The following is a 20,074-nucleotide window of genomic DNA, read 5'->3' as shown; positions in this document are numbered from 1 at the left end:
GTAATCCATGTCCTTAGTATGCTTGTCTTCAGCAAACTGTTTGCAGGCTTTCTTTCTTCTTAGAAGAGGCTTCCTTCCTGGACGACAGCCATGCAGACCAATTTCATGCAGTGTGCAGCGTATAGTCTGAGCACTAACAGGCTGACTCCCCATCCCTTCAACCTTTGCAGCAATGCTGGCAGCACTCATACATCTATTTCCCAAAGACAACCTCTGGATATGACCCTGAGCATGTGCACTCAACTGCTTTGGTCGACCATGGTGAGGCCTGTTCTGAGTGGAACCTGTCCTGTTAAACCGCTGCATGGTCTTGGCCACCATGCTGCAGCTCAGTTTCAGGGTCTTGGCACTCTTCTTATAGCCTAGGCCATCTTTATGTAGAGCAACAATTATTTTTTCAGATCCTCAGAGAGTTCTTTTACCATGAGGTGTCATGTTGAACTTCCAGTGACCAGTATGAGATAGTGAGAGCGATAACACCAAATTTAACACACCTCCATTCACACCTGAGATCTTGTAACACTAACGAGTCACATGACACCGGGGAGGGAAAATGGCTAATTGGGCCCAATTTGGACATTTTCATTTAGGGGTGTACTCACTTTTGTTGCCAGCGGTTTAGACATTAATGGCTGTATGTTGAGTTATTTTGAGGGGACAGCAAATTTACACTGTTATACAAGCTGTACATTCACTACTTTACATTGTAGCAAAGTGTAATTTCTTCAGTGTTGTCACATGAAAAGATATAATAAAATATTGAAAAAATATGAGGGGTGTAATCACTTTTGTGAGATACTGTATACCATGATCAATAAACAAAATATTGGTACTTTTGGCAATGTGGACAGGTGCCAAGTCCTGCTGGAAAATGAAATCAGCATCTCCATGAAGCTGGTTAGCAGAGGTAAGCATGGACTGCTCTAGAATTTCCTAGTAGAGCGCTGCACTGGCTTTGGTTTTGATAAAACACAGTGGACTAACACCAACAGGTGACATGGCTCCCCAAATCATCAATGACTGTGGAAACTTCACACTGGACCTCATGCAGGCGTTGGTCCACTGTGTTTTATCAAGTCCAAAGTCAGCACATCTACTAGGAAATTCTAGAGCACTTCATGCTTCTCTCTGCTGACCAACTTTTTGGAGATTATTTCATTTTCCAGCAGGACTTGGCACCTGCCCACACTGCCAAAAGTACCAATACCTAGTTTAATGATCATAGTATCACTGTGCTTGATTGGCCAGCAAACTCATCTTACCTAAACCCCATAGGAAATCTGTGGAATATTGTCATGAGGAAGATGAGACACTAGAGACAACAATACAGACGAGCTGATGGCAACTATCAAAGCAACCTGGGCTTTCATAACATCTCGGCAGTGCCACAGGCTGATCGCCTCTATGCCACACCGCATTGATACAGTAATTCATGCAAAATGAGCCACGACCAAGTATTGAGTATATACTGTTCTGTAAATGGACATACTTCTCAGTAAGCCTACATTTCTGTATGAAAAATACTTTTTTTTTATTGGTCTTATGTAATATTCTAATTTTCTGAGATACTGAATTTTGGTTTTTCACTAGCTGTAAGCCATAATCATCAAAATTAAATGCTTGAAATATATCACTCTGAGTGTAACGCATCCATATAAAATATGATTTTTACTTTTTTCATTTAATTACTAAAATAAATTAACTTTTTGACCAATATTAGAGGTAATTTATTCTTCCAATCCAAATACACAATTGCATACAGGTACTGCCTAGTATTCCAATGTGTCTCTCCTTTACTCAGATAATGTAACCCCAGTACTGATGGAGAGGGGAGGGGCAAATGAGGATCTCTGTCTGTAGAGAGACATAGCACCTCTACAGAGGAGGAGGCAGCTGCCCCCTCCCTCCGGGACTCTGCTATCTATATGAAAGACCCCAAGCACATGTACTCCTGGCTTTTATACAGTATCCCAGCATGCACCGAGACACTTTCCTCTGCCAAATCACCAGGGCTGTATTAAACGCCTGTGCACTCATTCATCAGGTTTCCTCCCACTGTCCAATATGCCTCCCTATTGGACCAGTGTGAAACACTCTGCAGACAGACTGGGTTGCAACTGAGCACATTGAGCAGACCTCACTAGCAGATCCTGCTCTCCAGTAGGCAGAGAACAAATATAGATTTACCTGCAATCCCTCTGGTAAGCAGACAGGATTCAAATCTATATTCTCTCTCTGGCATCTACCCAGGAGGGTGCTACACCCACCCCTCGCCAAACTGAACCATGTCCTCACTGGCTCTGAGCATCTGGCCCCTTCAAAAATTCCAGTACAAAAATGTATAAGGAGTATCCCACAAACGTGTCCTGGTTTAAAGGGATGAGGTGGCAACCCTAGTGGGGGCACCCGATGAAAAGGAGGAGCCAGGATCGACACTGGGGCACCCCAGAAAAGGAGGATCGGGACTGCTCTGTGCAAATCCCTTTCACAGAGCAGGTAAGCATAACATGTTTGTTATTTTTTTTTTATTATTTTAACCTTTAACCACTTGCCGACTGCCTAACGACTATCTACGTCGGCAGTCAGCCCCTCACAGGCAAAGTGAGGTAGCTAGCCTGTGAGGGTCTAGGGAGCGAGCGCGCGCCGCCGGAGGCGCGCTCCCGCGTGGTCACGGACCCCCCCGCGCGTGTGACCGGCGGACCCGATGTCCGCCGGTCACTCTGCGATCGTCGGGGGAGAGGGAGAAAGGCAGGCAGCTTGTGTAAACAAGCTGCCTGTCATTCTCCCCTGTGTAGAAACTGATCACACGGTTCTACTATGTAGAACCGTTGATCACTGTTTCTACGGCTCAACAGACAGCCAATCACAGTTAGAATCACGCCCCTAGGGACACACACAGCTCCTCCCTCTCAAATAAAGTTAACCCCTTCACTACCAGTGTAATTTTGCAGTAACAGTGCATATGTATAGCACTGATTACTGTAGTAATGTCACTGGTAACCCCAAAAGTGTCAAAAATGTCAGTCAAGGGTCCGATCTGTCCGCCGCAATGTCGCAGTACCGAAAAAAAAATTGCAGATCGCCGCCATTACGCGCTAAAAAAAACAACAAAAATTACAAAAATCTTTCCCTTTGTTAGTAAACGCGATAACTTTTGCGCAAACCAATCAAAATACGCTTTTTGCGGGGTTTTTTACCAAACATAGGTAGCATAAAACAAATTGGCCGAAAATGTTAAAAAATTTTGATTTTTACATTTTTTTGGGGGGGGAATTTCATATAAAAAAAAGTGAAAAATATTGTTATTTTTGCAAAATTGACGCTCTTTTTTTGTGATCAAAAAATCGCACAGGTGATCAAATACCACCAAAAGAAAGCTCTGTTTGTGGGAAAAAAGGGACGTCAAATTCGTTTAGGTACAGCATCGCACGACCGCGCAATTGTCCGTTAAAGTCACGCAGTGCCGAATCGCAAAATACCCCCTGGTCAGGAAGGGGGTAAAATCTTCCGGGGCTTAAGTGGTTAAAATCACTCTGAGGCTCAATTCACACCTATGCATGTTGCTTTTAAATGTTTCTATTGTGATTGTTGCTGTGCTTTCCACATTTTTTAACACAATTTGCCTTTTGCGTTTTTTTTATGTTTATTTTTTTTATTGAAAATTTGTTGTTGGGCAGATTTAAAACTGCAAATCGCTGCAACATCGCTGCAAAAAACGCAGTAAAAACGCAATACTTGCATTTTGGATGCAGGTCCATTGAAATCTTTTCCATGCAAAATGCTGCATTTTGCAGGGAAAAAAGTCCCCAACCTTTTCCAAAAACGCAGAAGCACAAAAATGCATTGCTGTGAACGTGTTCCATAGGAACCCATGTTAAAAAAATGAAATGCATTGCTAAAAAATGCATGAAAAAACGCATTAGTGTGAATGGAGCCTAAAGCCTCATTCACACCATGTGATGAGACGTCAGTTTTTCTGCACACGTTCTGCAAGGGCTCAAAGAAAACAATTGTTCTCTATGTGCCCTGTTTACACCACGATGTGCAAATTTTTTTCTGTGTAGGAATCTGCAACGTGTATGCAGTTTTCCGCATGGAAAAAACTGACATGACATCAACACTGGTGTGAACAGGGCACATAACTGACATGCACGAATACTCATGTCCCCCCCCCCCCCCATAGAATCCATACCAGACCCTTATCCAAGCATGCAGCCCGGTAGGTCAGGAAAGGGGGGAGATGAGCAAGCTCCCCCCCAGACCATACCAGGCCACATGCCCTCAACATGGGGGTGGTGGGTGCTGTGGGGTGGGGTGGGGGGCTCTGAGAAAGGAACCGGAGGAAGAAGGCGGCAAAGGAAAAAGAACCAGGGGAAGAACCAGAGGAAGAGGACAGCGAATGGAGAAAAAAACGGAGGAAAAACCAGAGGAAGAAGACAGCGGAGGGGGGAGAACCGGAGGGAGAAGAGATTACAGGAGAAAGAAGACAAATTGGAGCTACTTTAATAAAGGACTTTGTAAAAAATCTGTGTACTGTTTTTATTTATTTTTGACACTTTTTTGGGTGAATCAGTAGGGGTACAATGTACCCCATACTCATTTACATAGTGGGGGGGCCTGCATCTGGGGGCCCCCTTGTTAAAGGGGGCTTCCAGATTCCTATAAGCCTCCTGCCTGCAGACCTCCACAAAACCATTCAGAGTTGCCGGGAAGAGGCCCTTGTCCCCATAAACATGGGGGCAAGGTTCTTTGTGGTAGGGGACGCAGAGCCCTCCCTGCCCCAAAGCACGCACCACCCCCTTGTTTAGGGGATGTGGCCTGGTATGGTCCAGGAAGGGGGGCTTGCTCGTCTCCCCCTGACCTGCCGGCCTCTATACTCGGATAAAGGTCTGGTATGGATATTGGGGGGACACAATGCCATAATTGTTTTTGTTATTTTGGCCTGTGGTTTCCCCCTCAAGATCCATACCAGACTCAAAGGGCCTGGTATTGTCGGATGAAAGTCGGATCCCGTTCATTGAAGTCGCATGGAAGTCGTAGGGCAAAGTCGGATTGGAAGTCGTCCGACTTCCATGTCACAGCAGTGTTAACCCGGTCTAAAAGCGATGCTTCACCCTAAACCCCCTATAGAAGGACTGGGGGTCTCCCCTATCAGTGGCCCTGGGTGCAATACTCTGTAGGCTTAATTGTAAAAAATAATAAATGCATTTACCTAGAAAACATTTATTTTTAAGGTAAACCTATCATAACTGAACACAGCTTTGAAATTGTGCAACTTCATATGAAATTGCACAATTTCAAAACCACAACTTGAAAGACATCTGTGTGGCTTCATGCACAGATGTCTATTGAAGTCGCACCCAAAATCATCAAAAGTAGTGCAAGAACTAATATTGCAAATCGGTGTGGTGCAACAAAGTTGGCGTCGTACCAATTGGAGCGATGCTATTGCAACAGGCTGCGACTTGTCATGCAAGTCGCATGACAAATCGCTTCATTGTGAACGAGGGCTTAAAAGGAGCAAACCAAAAAGTTCATTAATGTAGACATAGGCATGCACACCCTAATCACTACATGCAGTGCTGATTCCCCCAACTGCTCAGGCTTCCCCCGTGATGCTGGGGATGGGGCAAGTGGGGGGGTTAAGCAAATCTGCTGGGTTTAAACTTATACAGCTTTGATCTTAAAATCAGGGATAATATTTGCATACTGTAAATATAAAAAATGAAACACTAACTGTGTGTATATATATATATATATATATATATATATATATATATATATGTGTGTGTGTTTATATATATATATATATATATATATATATAAACGAAATGGATCCAATCTGCAGCACCTTGTATATTTATTAAGAGAGTAAAATACTCACAAGGGAGACATCAAAATAACAAAGAATGTCAAAGTTTCGGATCCATTATGTCCCTTTCACATATACGGTCGGTTCAGTTCATCAGTTCAGTCACGGCAAAATGTATCAGTTTTCCATCCGTTTTTTCATCAATTTTTCATCCGGTTTTTTTACATCCACTTTCAAGGCAAAAACTGATGAAAAATGGACCGTTTGTCCGTTTACATCCAATCTGTTTTTTTTAAAGGGATGAAAAATAGGGCATTCATCCATTCCAAAAAACGGACATTGATGGAAGCGGATCCGTTGTCATCCATTTTTTTACATAGAGATGCATTGATGTCCGTTTTTCATCCGTCAACGGATGGATGAAAAACAGACAAACGGACGGTATTTGTGAAAGGGGCCTTAAGATCCTTCATCAGGTATAGCAAGCATGACAATCAGATTCTAATCACATTCATTATATAGCAACTTCTCTCATCAACTTGAAATTAGCATCACCTGGATGGTCTTCACTCAAAGAAAAATAGAGACTAATGGGCCATACAAACTATAAGATTTTCTGAAGACTTTTTCCTTTAGATTTACCAAAAACAGATAATATGAGGTCAAACCTAAACACAATCAATTTGTATGCAATCTGGCAAGCCCTTGCACTACATAGGAAAGGTAAATCTGAAGGAAAAAGTCTTCAGAAAATCTTATAGTGTGTATGGCCCATAAGTGCCGGTTCACACTGTTCCGACTTGTCAGGCGACTTGGTCCAAGACGCCTGACAAGTAGCTTCCAATGCTGTGCAAAGGAACTGTTCTAATAGGAGCGACTCAAGTCGCTCCGACTAAGGGCTCTTTCAGACGGCCGCTCCGCTGCTTTTGGCCGCTGCAGGACTTTTTTTTTTTTCACGGAGCGGATGACATTTGTGTCATCCGCTCCGTATGCCCGCATATCATCCCATCCATTTGCGGATGATATGCGGACATAATGTAAGTCTATGGCATTGCGGATGTCAGCGGATGACACCGCTGACATCCGATTTTCCTTCCTTTCCGTTTTTTGAACGGATGAAAAATAGGGTTCTGTTCCGTTCCAAAAAACGGAACAGAACTGAAAGGAAGAAAATCGGATGTCAGCGGATGGTATTCCGCTGACATCCGCAGTGCCATTGACTTACATTATGTCCGCAAATCATCCGCAAAAAAATAGGATGATTTGCGGACAAGCGGAGCGGCCGTGTGAAAGAGCCCTTAGAAAAAGGTTCCTGCACCTTTTTTTTGCAAAGTCGGAGCGACTTGCATTGACTTCCATTATGTGAAGTCGTTGCAAGCCGCGCCGAAGTCTCGGTGCACGGGTGACTTCATTAGTCGCCCGAAGTCGGGTCGGATCAGTGTGAACCAACACTAATATTACAGCTAATATTCAGGAGGCAAACAATACAACAGTGTTAATGGATATCCGTATACACATCTGAAAAAAAAGAAACAAAATATTAAACAAATATTTACAAAAAAGGTGTAAATCCTAATCCTTATTCAAACCTCTAGGATAAATAGCATCAAGTGGTGAAATCCAATTTACTTCCCTCTGTTGTAACTGTAACTCTATATATATATATATATATATATATATATATATATATATATATATATATATATATATATATATATATATTTATGAGATGTTGATAGATACAGATTATACATATATATATATATATATGAGATGTTGGTCAGGCATTTTTGAACAGTAGTAATGTGATCCCGGAAATGAAGATACTGGTTTTGGCTCTCAGTTTCACTTTTATTTGACATGCCAGCTTGAGTGTAACAATGTGAGCAAAGAACAGGCAGCTGTGCAGAGTCAGAGATGGGCAGTGGGAGGGAGGTAAGTTTTTGCATTGTGATAGAATTAGGAGGGGCTCTCTTTAACAGCAGGGTCTGGGTAAAGAGCTCGCATAGCACAGCTCTCAGTCACAGCCAGAGCACACACTACTCCTCCAGCCTCAGCAACAAGGAGTTCACTTGTGCTCGCCAAACCTGCAATCATGTCAACTGACTTCAATGGGTACTGGAAAATGATGAGCAATGAGAATTTTGAGGAGTATCTGAAGGCGCTGGGTAAGTCTGGATTGATGTCAGGTGCCTTGGTAGATTTTCCACTCCCTGGAATGCACTTTGGGGTTTTTGCTAGACTTTCTGTAGATCAGCATGCAGCCTCATTAACCATTTCACAGGATAGACTATTAAATATTCTTATATTTAATGTACGGAGTATACACCGTCTGAGATTTCTTTTCTTAATCATAAATTGGAGCTGCTATTTCTTCCACTGGTCTCATGTTTCTGCCTCACTCTTGCAGGATAATCACACAGGTTTTGGCAGCACTTTGTGTGCCTTTTTTTTTTTTTTGGCCTGCCTTTACTGCAGAACAATCAACATCTGTATGAGCCTCCATTGTCAGGAAAGCTATGAGATATTTTCATTGTATGAATTTATAAGCAGGGTCACAGCTGCTGCATATGAAAATATAAGCTAAGTATCTAAAGATCATAAATACACATTTATTTCTTATGGGTTTTTATAGGCATGCATACTTGCATTGTAAATGCTTATATGTGTGTTTTGGGCATGCATTGGTTATACATACCTATATGTGTGCCTGGGCTAGATCAGGATTTATAAACCTGTTTTTTCTGTTAATAAAATAAAGCTCATCAGTCTTTTGTGCAGTGAACAAAGGCGATACGTTGTATACACTGAAGCTTTTGTTGTCATTTTCCTGTCCTACACACTAACGCTGGCTACACACTAACGCTGGCTACACACTAACGCTGGCTACACACTATACAATTTTCTAGTACAACTCTCCTTCAGATTTTCCAAAACCATATAATATGCGGTCAAACCTAAACAGTTTCACATTGTATGCAATCGGGTGGTAGGCCTTTGCAATACATAGTTGAAGATAAATCTAAAGTAAATTGAACAACAAAAATTGTATAATGTGTATCCGACTTTACTGTCCACTGAACGTGCTGGGATTACAGGTAAGGGCAGGCATTTTTATAGGTACATTTAGGCTCCTGCAAATATGCCACCCAATTCACTTGGTTGTGGTCAGATCTTCGAATGTTTTTGTCTATGGTTATTGTGCTATGACTTGAGGCAGACATTCTCTGGGCATGAGCCATTGCTGGAAGAACCAATGGATTTCCCTGGCAGATTGCTATTGTTTTCCCTAGGATAAGCTCATTTTGGGGACGGCCTTATGCTGCCCCCCTTTTCTTAACTTTGACAGAACATTGCACTATTGGTAATCTGAATCTGTGTAAATGTAAAGATTGGTCAAAAGTCAGGTTGTACATTCATATACATGCATGTTTGATTGCCATCGGATGTCTATGGGCACCTGGACATAAGACTAAAATAACTCTAATCATAGATGTAATTAGGTTATAAGTCTGCCATACAAGAAGGGCGGTCAACAATCCAATTGTACATGCCTGTTTGATATCTATGGGCACCTGTAGATATGACTAAAATAACTCATAGATGAAAATATGTGCTATGTTTGCCCTACAAGAATAGACTATAATAATTTGAAAAAACATAGTTGGACTGGATGGCCTTCTCTTCATTCAACGTCCCTTAATAGTGCATTATGGGCGACCCAACCCATTCCTGCATATGACACTCTTCTGAACGTAACTCTCATTGTCACCTACAAAGTCTAGTGATTAATAAATGGGTGGTTTCTGGAGAAAAGATGGAGAACTTTATTAATTCTTGCGTGGTAATAAACTGTCCCCTACTTTACAGGACAATCCAAGAATGTCATTTCTTCCACTAGAGATGTACCAATTTTCTCATAAATGAACAATACACACCCTTGTATTTTTTTGTGTCTGTTAGATGCCACTTTTACAATATTTTATTTCTTCAGAGTACAAATTTGTTCAATTCCAGTCTGTAAAAAGCTAATTCTGGTAACCTGTCTAATAAACGTGTGCCCTTGGGAAATTTTAGAGGAATATTGCATCAAAGGGGACCATCAAACAAAGGCACTTAGCAGCTGTGTAATGACTTCACTGCTTCACAACCTCTTGCACGCTCCATTCAATATATCAGTATAATGTCTCTTTATGCCCCGAGAGTAGTGACAGTCTCAGTGTTCCAGACTGCTACATATTTTAGGCGATCAATATAGCACAGACAGGTTTATGAAACTTGGGATCTATATTAGTGTGTGGCATGCATGCACAGTAGAATTGTCTTTGTTTATACCAACCCAAAATCTATGACCTTACAACCAAGGCCCATAAACATCTGTATGCAGTAAAAAAATGATATAGCTGTATAATCACACGCTGAGGAAAAAAAAAATATATATATATATATATAAAATGAGATCATAGATTCAAACCCTTTTTTTTTTTTTTTAAATATATATATATATATATATATATATATATCTCTCAATAGGACCAATCGATAGTACTTCTATACCTTAAAATACAAATATGCTCATACAATTACAAAATGAAAACCATACCTACTGTAAATGTTTGTACATCTACCTCTATACAAACTGAAAAAAACAGGAAGTTATTAAAAATGCATCACTGTCCAGTATGAATACCAAGAAGGACCTGAAACATGTTCACATGAAATTAGTATTGATCAATACATCAAGATGTCAATATATTCTAAACAAAATACGCCTATTTGATCCTTTTTGGATAGTTAACTCAAAAAAGAAGATATGGGGCATTGTCATACACATTAAGGCTGCACATTCATTTTTAATGGGCTCTGAATGTACTACAACACACAGAAAATTGGACAGGAACTTTTTTTTTTTTTGTATGCCCCACACAAGAATGGATGTTCATTGAGGTACATATACAAGGTACAGTTTCAGTGGCACTACTCCCTAGTTCATGTATTACCAAACATGTGATTTGCCTCTTATGCCTCGTACACACGCACCGATTATTGGCCGTGAATTTTCGGCCAACGTCCGATCGGCCGATTTTCGGCTTGTTAGTATGATGCTTCTGACAACCGACTCCGACTTTTCGGCCGAAAAAAATCTGGTGTGCAGGCTATAAAATTTTTGTTGGCCGTCAACACAACGGCCGATTTTCCGTCAGTCAGTACAGATTTCGGCAGACAAAAATCTGATGAGCAAGACTGGGCATGCTCAGAGAAGAAAAAACACACGGAAAGTAAACCAACACATGATATCACTTCTGAAGTAGATTTTTGTTGGCCAAGAAAATTCGTGTGCAGTGTAGGCACATTCCAACCAACAAAACACCACTCTGGACAAAAGTCGGACGATCGGTCGGCCGATAATCGTTGCGTGTGTACGAGGCATTAAGACTTCACTCTGTTGTTCATTTCCGGACAAATTTTTTTCCACCATTTTTCCCTTGCATTTTTTTTTTTTTTTAAAAAGATAAGATTTTAAAAAAAAAAAAAACAGATGCATGAACAATTTAAGAAGGAATCAAATCTGATAAAACACATTTCAAATTGAGGATAAAAAACTGATTATAATTAGGGGGTTATTTATATTAAAAAAAATATATTGAGGAAAGCTAGTGTTTTTTCGTAAAGTGTGGTGACTATTCAGGTTTAATATTTTATTTTTTTTGGAAAGATATTAAAAGAATCTGTTTGCAATGGGCACAGATTTTTAATGTCTTAAAAATAGCTTAGTAATTCCTTAGGAAGGGGGATGCTTGCTGTTTGGACTGATTTTAAATTGTAAGCAGGTTTTCAAAGTGCACAGTGGAAAGTCAAAAATGACGATGGTATTTTGCAGTGAAAGGTTAAACCTCCCCCAACACATAGATGGACATGGAGTAGTGGGTATATTATGCTATCAGTCCATCTGTTTTGTCTCAGTGAGGTTTTTCCTTTTCCACATTGTATGAGCCATGGCTTTATATCTCTCCAGGGAGCTTAGCTACAGATCTAGCTGGAGCACATCTTGCCATCAAAGTAGTAACTACTTCATTATTTACACACCTCTTGTACATGTTGGAACTCTTCTCTCATCCACAATTCATACATGATGTCATAATAAATGAATAAATAGGCTGTTGTCCTTGCAGGCCTTCTTTCTTCTAAGAATACTAGTTACCTGGCTGTCTTTGGCTCAGTGCTGTATCTTGGCCTAGGCCGACAAGGCCCAGGCCTAGGGCGGCACTTTGCAGGGGGGCAGCAAAAAAGCTGGCCACTGATGAGGCTGCACTGATGAAGCCGCACTGATGGGCAGTAATGAGGCTGCACTGATGAGGCTGAACTTATGGGAACTGATGAGGCTGCACTGATGGGCACTCATAGACTGTGGTTGTGGTCTGTGGTTTACAGATGACAGGATGGGTCATAAACGGGAAGGAGCGTGGCCTTTACAGAAAAGGGTGGGTCATATTCAAATTAGGGGGTGCCCAAGTTTAGTCAGGCCTAGGGCGGCACAAAACACCACTGCTTTGGCTTCAGTACTTTCTGACGGGAACAAGCAAAGAAAGTCAGGACAAAAAATACCAAAGCCAGACAGTTAGCATTTCTCAAGGGGAGCTCTGCAATTACAAAACATATTTTCCTCGATAAGGGGACTCTTAAATCAGATCTTTACCCCCAAAAAGAAGAATTCGTGGTGCATGCCCAGCCATTAATGTCATAAAAGTCACTTGTAAACACAAATAATTCCTAAAAAAACATACGTTTTTTTTTTTTTTCCCAGCTTCTCGATTTCCCTGAGGCACAGGTGAGGTAGCTCGGCCTTGCAGGTGCACCCTGGGTAGGCTGCGTCACCAGTGCCTTTTAGGAAAATCTCACCTGCTCTTGTATGTGCACCATAGGAGATCTGGCACATGCTTCATACATGATCTAGGGCAGCTTGTTTTTGACATACGATTTGACACGTCAAATTGTATGTCAAATCAGACCAATGTGTACGTGGGCAAAAACCTAGAAGCTAATTGGTTACTTGGCACAGCCATACCAGATTATGTGTGCACCAGTTTTAGTAAATCCACCCCAATGCTTGTCTGTAAAGGCTCTCATCTGCATGTATTGAACCACCCATAATGCCTCCAGTAGTTGCATTCCATGTGATGCAAGCTGTCCAGGCTTTGGATTCCATAGAAAGCTTTTTTATTAAAGAAAGCAGTCCTTTTTTTTTTTTTTTTAAAGCCATCGAGATGATTTGGCAATATGCACCATAATGATTGGTGTGAGTTTGAATGATCGGTTTATTTTAACCTCCCAATTATATATCAGTGACATAATACATATTCAGTGAAATCTGTATAATTCTTTAAAGCTTGCTGATCCAAAGCCTCTTTCCTTTCACCTCTAAGTCCCCACACATTGAATTAAGTGGAGTGATTCCATTGGAATGTTGATCCTGAATGTATGCACACACACATGGCTGATATTTGTTCTTTAAGCTGGATAAAGGCCCTTAATTGAGAAGCCAGGCCACTACTGATTAGTGGCTGCTCAGGTATGAGGGTTTCCCTTGACAGACAATAAAATTCTTCTTCTCTTCCCTACACAGACGTCAATGTCGCTCTGAGGAAGATCGCCACTCTATTGAAGCCGGACAAAGATATCATTCAGAATGGGGAGCACATGGTGATTAAGACATTGAGCACTTTTAGGAACTACATCATGGAGTTTGATGTGGGAAAGGAGTTTGAAGAGGATTTGTCTGGAGTAGATGATCGCAAATGCATGGTAAGAATTAAGGCCAGATTAGCCCATTTCTTTAACAAAGAGTTCCTTAGTGAGCAGATTAGTTTTGCATTCCCTTGGGGTGTTAGCCTCTACTACCTCTGCTGGGAGGAGATGTTCTGTATTCAGCACCCTTTCAGCAGAGCTGTCATTGCTCTCGTTCCTTCATCCCTACATAATGTCTACCAGTTTTCCTGGACAGTTGTACATGACAATGTAATCTGAATGCTAATCTTGCTGTACAAACTGCTTCCAAGGTAAAGGTTCATTCAGTTATATGAAATTTTATTTCAGTTTTCTATGAAATTACTCCTTGTTTTTGAAGAAGTTTTGATAATCCTGACATTTCCTTTTGTCATTGGGGAAATTACATTTGGTGCACTTCTTTATACTTGTTTAGGCACCATTTACATAGGCGATGCGAATCCCAGCGGCAGGAATTTGCTAATTCCTGCTGCTGGGATTGACAGCTGTATGTGAATGGCAGTGGACGCTGAGCCCATACACTGCAATGGCTGTTGACAGCCGCAGCTATTTGTGCCTGTTTACACAGCCAGCAATCGTATCTGGTGATTGCTGCTGGACATATTTTGTTTGCGCCCAGCTGTGATCACTGGCTTTGTGAAAAGACATGAATTCCTGCAGCTGCTGTCATTACAGTGTACAGTCTTGGTGGCTGCTGCTATCCACATTCAGCTGTCAATCCCTGCAGGAGCAGTGAGTAGAATCCTGCTGCTGAGCTTTGCAATGTAGTAAAATGCCCATGTGAATGGCACCTCATATCTGTTCAAATTTAGGCTCTGTAGTGGTCCTCGGGCTGTGAAAAGCACCCATTTGTCCTGCCCTTGTTTATATACAGAATGCATTGAAACTACTATATATGCAGACTGGCTGTAATAGCTGCAGTTTTGCAAGGGATTCCATGAAAAGCTGGCACAAAAATCAAGGTTAAACGATTTGTACCTTATGCCCGCATATTCAAAACTTTTCCAGCAAATGGGATTTAAAAGGTGTCCTCTCTACATAAACACTTAAAGCTAAACTATACTCGCCTTCTATCCAGCGCTGTAATATTCTATATCTCCCCTCTGCGTACTGATCGTAGGCTTTTTTCATTGGCCCAGCCTAGAGGACCTCACGGGAGTTCAATCATCTCAAAATTGCTGAAATTTGTACAATGAGCTGCGCATGAGCGGCTCACTGTACAGGGCATACAGGCAGATAATAACACTCTAAGGGCTCTTTCACACGGCCGATCCGCTGTTCTTATCCGCTGCGGGACTTTTTTTTTTTTCACGGAGCGGATGACACTTGTGTCATCCGCTCCGTGTGTCCGCATATCATCCCATCCGTTTGCGGATGATATGCGGACATAATGTAAGTCTATGGGCATTGCGGATGTCACCGCTGACATCCGATTTTCCTTCCTTTCCGTTTTTTACACGGAGGAAAAATAGGGTTCTGTTCCATTCCAAAAAATGGAACAGAACTGAAAGGAAGAAAATCGGATGTCAGCGGATGGTATTCCGCTGACATCCGCAATGCCATTGACTTACATTATGTCCGCAAATCATCCGCAAAAAAATAGGATGATTTGCGGACAAGCGGAGCGGCCGTGTGAAAGAGCCCTAATGCAGAAAAACTGAATTTTTGTAAAATCTTACCTGTAAAATTCCTTTCTCTGAGTCCTCCAACAGTCGCCGCCTCTTCATATTCGTCACATATGGGGTATTAGACTTTGCTCCGAAGGAGTAGCTAGGCAACAGAATATGTTAACAATAAAGCTTTAACATATCCCACCCTCAAGGGGTGGTCCCCTCAGTCAATACCCTCCTACTTCCTGCAACCATATCTCAGTTTTAGTGGAATAGCAGTAGAGTACACAATCAAACCCCAAAAGAGGGGCGGGGGCGGCGACTGTCGGAGGACTCAGAGAAAGGAATTTTACAGGTAAGATTTTACAAAAATTCAGTTTTCTCTTACGTCCTCTGACAGTCGCCGCCTCTTCATATTCGTCACATATGGGGACGTCCCAAAGCAGTGCAAACATGAGGGGTGGGAAACGCATTCGCGCCGAAAGGCAACGCAGTCTCCGCATCAAAGAAGGAACCTTACCAAAGGAAGGAACCAGCTGGGCAACAGCAAAAAACAAGTGCTCAACAGGAGCAACAACCCAGGAAAAGACAAAAAACCAGGGGATACAAAACTTATCCCAACAGCCAGGAGTCCCCAACAAGGGACCCTAGGGAACAGCCGCACTAAGAACCTTGCGGCCAAAGGAAGCATCCGCCGATGCCTGAACATCCACTTTGTAGAATTTTGTGAAAGTGTGCACGGTCGACCAATTTGCCGCCTTACACACCTGGGCTACAGAAGCCCCATGACGACAGGCCCAAGACGTACTCAGAGATCTAGTCGAGTGCGCCTTCACAGGCACAGGGGGAACCTTCCCCTGCAAGGCATAGGCCTGTTCAATGGTCTGCCTGATCCATTTGGCGATGGTAGAGGCCGAAGCCGCCATGCCCTTCCGAGGACCCTCTGGAAGAACAAACAAGGAGTCCGTCTTTCGAAAAGACTCAGTCGACTTAAGGTAAACCCTTATCGCCCGAACAACATCCAGAGAGTGCAATCTCACCTCCTTCGGATGTTTAGGCTTCGTGCACAACGAAGGCAAGACAATATCCTCATTAAGATGGAAGTCCGAAACTCGTTTCGGAAGAAAAGAAGGATTAGGTCGCAAGACCACCTTATCCAAATGAATAACCAGGTACGGAGACTTGCAGGACAAAGCCGCCAGCTCCGACACCCTGCGAGCCGAAGTGATCGCCACCAAAAAGGCGACCTTTTTTGGACAACATAGACAACGAGATCTCCCTGATCTGTTCAAAAGGAGCACGTTGTAACACAGATAGAACGAGATTCAAGTCCCAAGGGGGCAGAGGATCCCGCCTCGGGGGAACCAGATGCCGCACACCCTGAATAAAGGTGCCAACCAATGGGTTGGAAGCCACGGGACGTTGAAACAGAACGGCCAGAGCAGACACCTGACCCTTTATCGTAGCCAGCGCCAAACGCTGATCAACACCCGTTTGAAGGAAAGACAGCACACGGGACACCGAGTACGTGCGGGGTGAAAACCCCCTGGACTCACACCAGGCAAAATAGGCCTTCCAAGTACGGTAATAAACCTTCCCCGAGGAAGATTTCCTCGCATTGTTAAGGTATGGACGACCTCCGGAGAGAGACCCCTCTCCTTCAGGACCTCGGTCTCAACAGCCAGGCCGTCAAAGCCAGCGACTGTAAAGCAGGATGGTATATCGGTCCTTGAGACAGTAGACCGTCTCGAAGAGGCAGACGCCACGGGGCGTCGACCGCCAGATTCACGAGGTCTGCGTACCAGGACCGGCGAGGCCAGTCCGGTGCCACAAGAATCACCGGGCTGCGTTCCGAGTGTAACCTGCGAAGGAACCTGGACAGCAACTGAATCGGTGGAAACGCGTACATCAGCCTGTACTGATGCCACGGGGCCACTAACGCGTCCGACGCGTCTGCCCGAGGGTCGCGCGTCCTTGCCACGAACCTCTTCACCTTGTTGTTGAGGCGAGACGCGAACAGGTCCACATCTGGAAGACCCCACTTCGCGCACAACGTCTGGAAGACAGCCGGATGGAGAGACCATTCCCCCTGATCCAGGGTCTGGCGACTCAGATAGTCCGCCTGCCAGTTCTCCACTCCCGGAATGTGAACCGCCGTTATCGCCGGGACATGAGTCTCGGCCCAAGACAGAATGTCGGCCACTTCTCGAGCCGCTCGGGCACTCTTGGTGCCCCCTTGGTGGTTGATGTAGGCCACCGCCGTGGCATTGTCCGTCTGCACCCGAACCGGGCAACCCTGCAGCCGGTCCGTCCAGCGATGAAGACAGAGACTTATCGCACGCAATTCCAGAATGTTGATCGGAAGGGAAGACTCCCCCTCCGACCAAGTCCCCTGAGCGGACAGAACGCCCAGAACTCCACCCCAGCCCGACAGGCTGGCATCCGTGGTGATTACCGTCCACGAGATCGGACGAAACGACTTGCCCCCGGACACCAACGGGGACTGGAGCCACCACAGAAGGTTTTCCCTGGTGCGAAGACTCAACGAGATCTGAAGATCCAGAGATTGAGGTCGCCCGTCCCACCTGGACAGGATCTCCGCTTGGAGACCCCGCGTGTGAAACTGTGCGAAAGGAATCGCCTCGAAGGCCGAGACCATCAATCCCAGACATCTCATACACGTCCGCAGAGACGAGTTCGGAACGTCCCTGAGGGACCTGACTTCCTCCCGGAGAGTCCTGAGTTTGTCTTCCGGCAGGAAGACCTTCGCCTGCACCGAGTCCAGTATCATTCCCAGATAGGGGAGACGAACCGACGGACTCAGTGTCGACTTTGGAAAATTTATCGTCCAACCAAACTCCTGTAGAGTTTGCATCGTGACAGACAGGTCCTCCTCCAGACCCTGGCTGGTCGCAGACCGAACCAGAATGTCGTCCAGATACCCCAGGACAGAAACGCCCTGGGCCCTTAATAATGCCAGAACCGGTGCAAGCACCTTGGTGAAGACCCGCGGAGCCGAGGCGAGACCAAAGGGCAACGCCACGAACTGGTAGTGATCCTCCGCAATGGCAAATCGAAGGTACCTCTGATGACCCTCGAATATGGGGATGTGAAGGTACGCATCCTTCAAATCGATGGAGGCCATGAATTCCCCCGGAGCCAGGGCAGCCACCACCGACCGCAGGGATTCCATGCGGAACTTGCGAACCCGCACAGAGCGGTTCAGAGCCTTCAAGTCCAGAATCGGACGAACTTTGCAATCCTTTCTGGGCACGGTGAACAGATTGGAATAAAAACCCCCGAAACCTGTCCCGATGAGGCACCGGAACCACCACTCCCTGAGCCCTCAGGTCCCGCACCGCCAGGTGCAGGTCCCGCAAGCGCTCTGGAGACAGTTGAAGATTTGAGGGGAAAAAATCTGCTCTCCGGCCGAGAGAGAAACTCGATCTTGTAACCAGATCGAACGATTTCCAGAACCCATCTGTCCCGCACACAGGCCAACCAGGGCTGAAGAAAACCGAGCAAGCGTCCCCCCACCCCAAAACTGGGTGAGGGCGCCCCTTCAGGCCGAACTGTTATGGGCTGCAGGTCCGGATTGGCCGGACTTCTGTTTACCAGACCAGGGCTTCTTCTGAGAGCCTTGACCTTTGAACGGTTTGCCCTTGTAGTGCGGCCGAAAGGCACGAAAGGACCCCTGAGGGGGCCGAAAATTAGCATGCTTCTTCCCAGAAGCCCCCTTAGCCTTGGGGAAATGGGGCAAGAGAGTGCTCTTACCCCCGGTGATCCCCTTAATCAACACATCCAAGGACTCCCCAAAAAGGCGAGACCCATCATAAGGCAGATTGGCTAAGGTCTTACGTGAAGATTGGTCCACCGACCAACATTTCAACCAGACCAGGCGGCGAGACAACACCGCCACGCTGTGCACACGTGCAGCCAACGGAATCAGGTCCAGGTCCGCATCACACAGATACATGACACCCTGGTGGATCTGATCCACCATATCCAGGGTCGCCGGCGAGGCCGAGTCGGCCACTAGGACGCGCCTAAGCATCTGCGTCCAACTTGCGATCGCCTGGGCCGCCATGAGAGAAGCAAACAGAGCCTTAAGCATAGAACCCGTAACAGAATAAGTATGACGGGCAAGAGACTCCAATCTCCTATCCGTGGCATCACGGAAAACAGGGGAACCCTCTGCAGGAATCGCAGTGGCTTTGTTCAAAACCGCAATTGCATGATCCACTGGTGGAGGCACACACCACCTTTCATCAGTGGCAGGCGAAAAAGGATAACGCAGCTTGAATTTACTCGGTACCGCAAAAGGCTTGCGCAGATCGCGCCATTGATCCTTAACAGCGCGCTGAAAATCAGCATTGCAGGGAAAAACCTGCGGCGTCCTGCGTTTCCTCTGCGTCCCATAAGCCGCCAAGGCAGCGGGGGGACACACTTCGTCCTGCAAACGCAGCGTTTGCTTAATGGAAGCAATCAACTCATCCATGATTGCAAGCTCTTCAGGCGAGCCAGGGGGAGAATTATCAACCCCCTCAACTTCAGCCTCCACCTCAGACCCCACTAGATCAAGAGAGGAGCGGGACCCCGATAAGGAGGCCCCTGCCAGAACAGCCCCATCACCTTCACCCTCAGAATCAGAGGAAAGAGCAACTCTGGGCCTTTTAGTAGATTGAGCAGCCAGCAGCATTTGCACCTGAGCAGCAAGGCCAGCCACAATAGTGGCTAAATCCCCCCCTGGGGGGGAAACAGCGGTCCCCCTGGCTTTCCACCAATACTGTAGGAAATTTGCCCTCCTGAGAATCCATTGCCCCTGTAATGCCAGACAACCAAGGGTTAACTGCCCTTTTAAGCAAGC

General features: G+C 44.7%; 1 protein-coding gene across 1 annotated transcript in view; it reads left to right on the top strand.

The window, feature by feature from the left end:
* Positions 1-7,760: 7,760 nt before the first annotated feature.
* The window catches only part of RBP1 (retinol binding protein 1), a 51,958-nt gene continuing 39,644 nt past the window's right edge, over positions 7,761-20,074 (top strand). Inside the window, exons 1-2 of the mRNA XM_082251871.1 lie at positions 7,761-7,980; positions 13,437-13,615. Coding sequence (XP_082107997.1) covers positions 7,908-7,980; positions 13,437-13,615 — 252 coding nt within the window. The 5' untranslated portion in view covers positions 7,761-7,907. The remainder of the gene's footprint in view (positions 7,981-13,436; positions 13,616-20,074) is intronic.

The sequence above is a fragment of the Pelophylax lessonae genome (assembly GCF_965119305.1).
Source record: "Pelophylax lessonae genome assembly, chromosome: 3".
NCBI lineage: Eukaryota > Metazoa > Chordata > Amphibia > Anura > Ranidae > Pelophylax > Pelophylax lessonae.
This window is presented reverse-complemented; position numbering and strand designations above follow the sequence as displayed.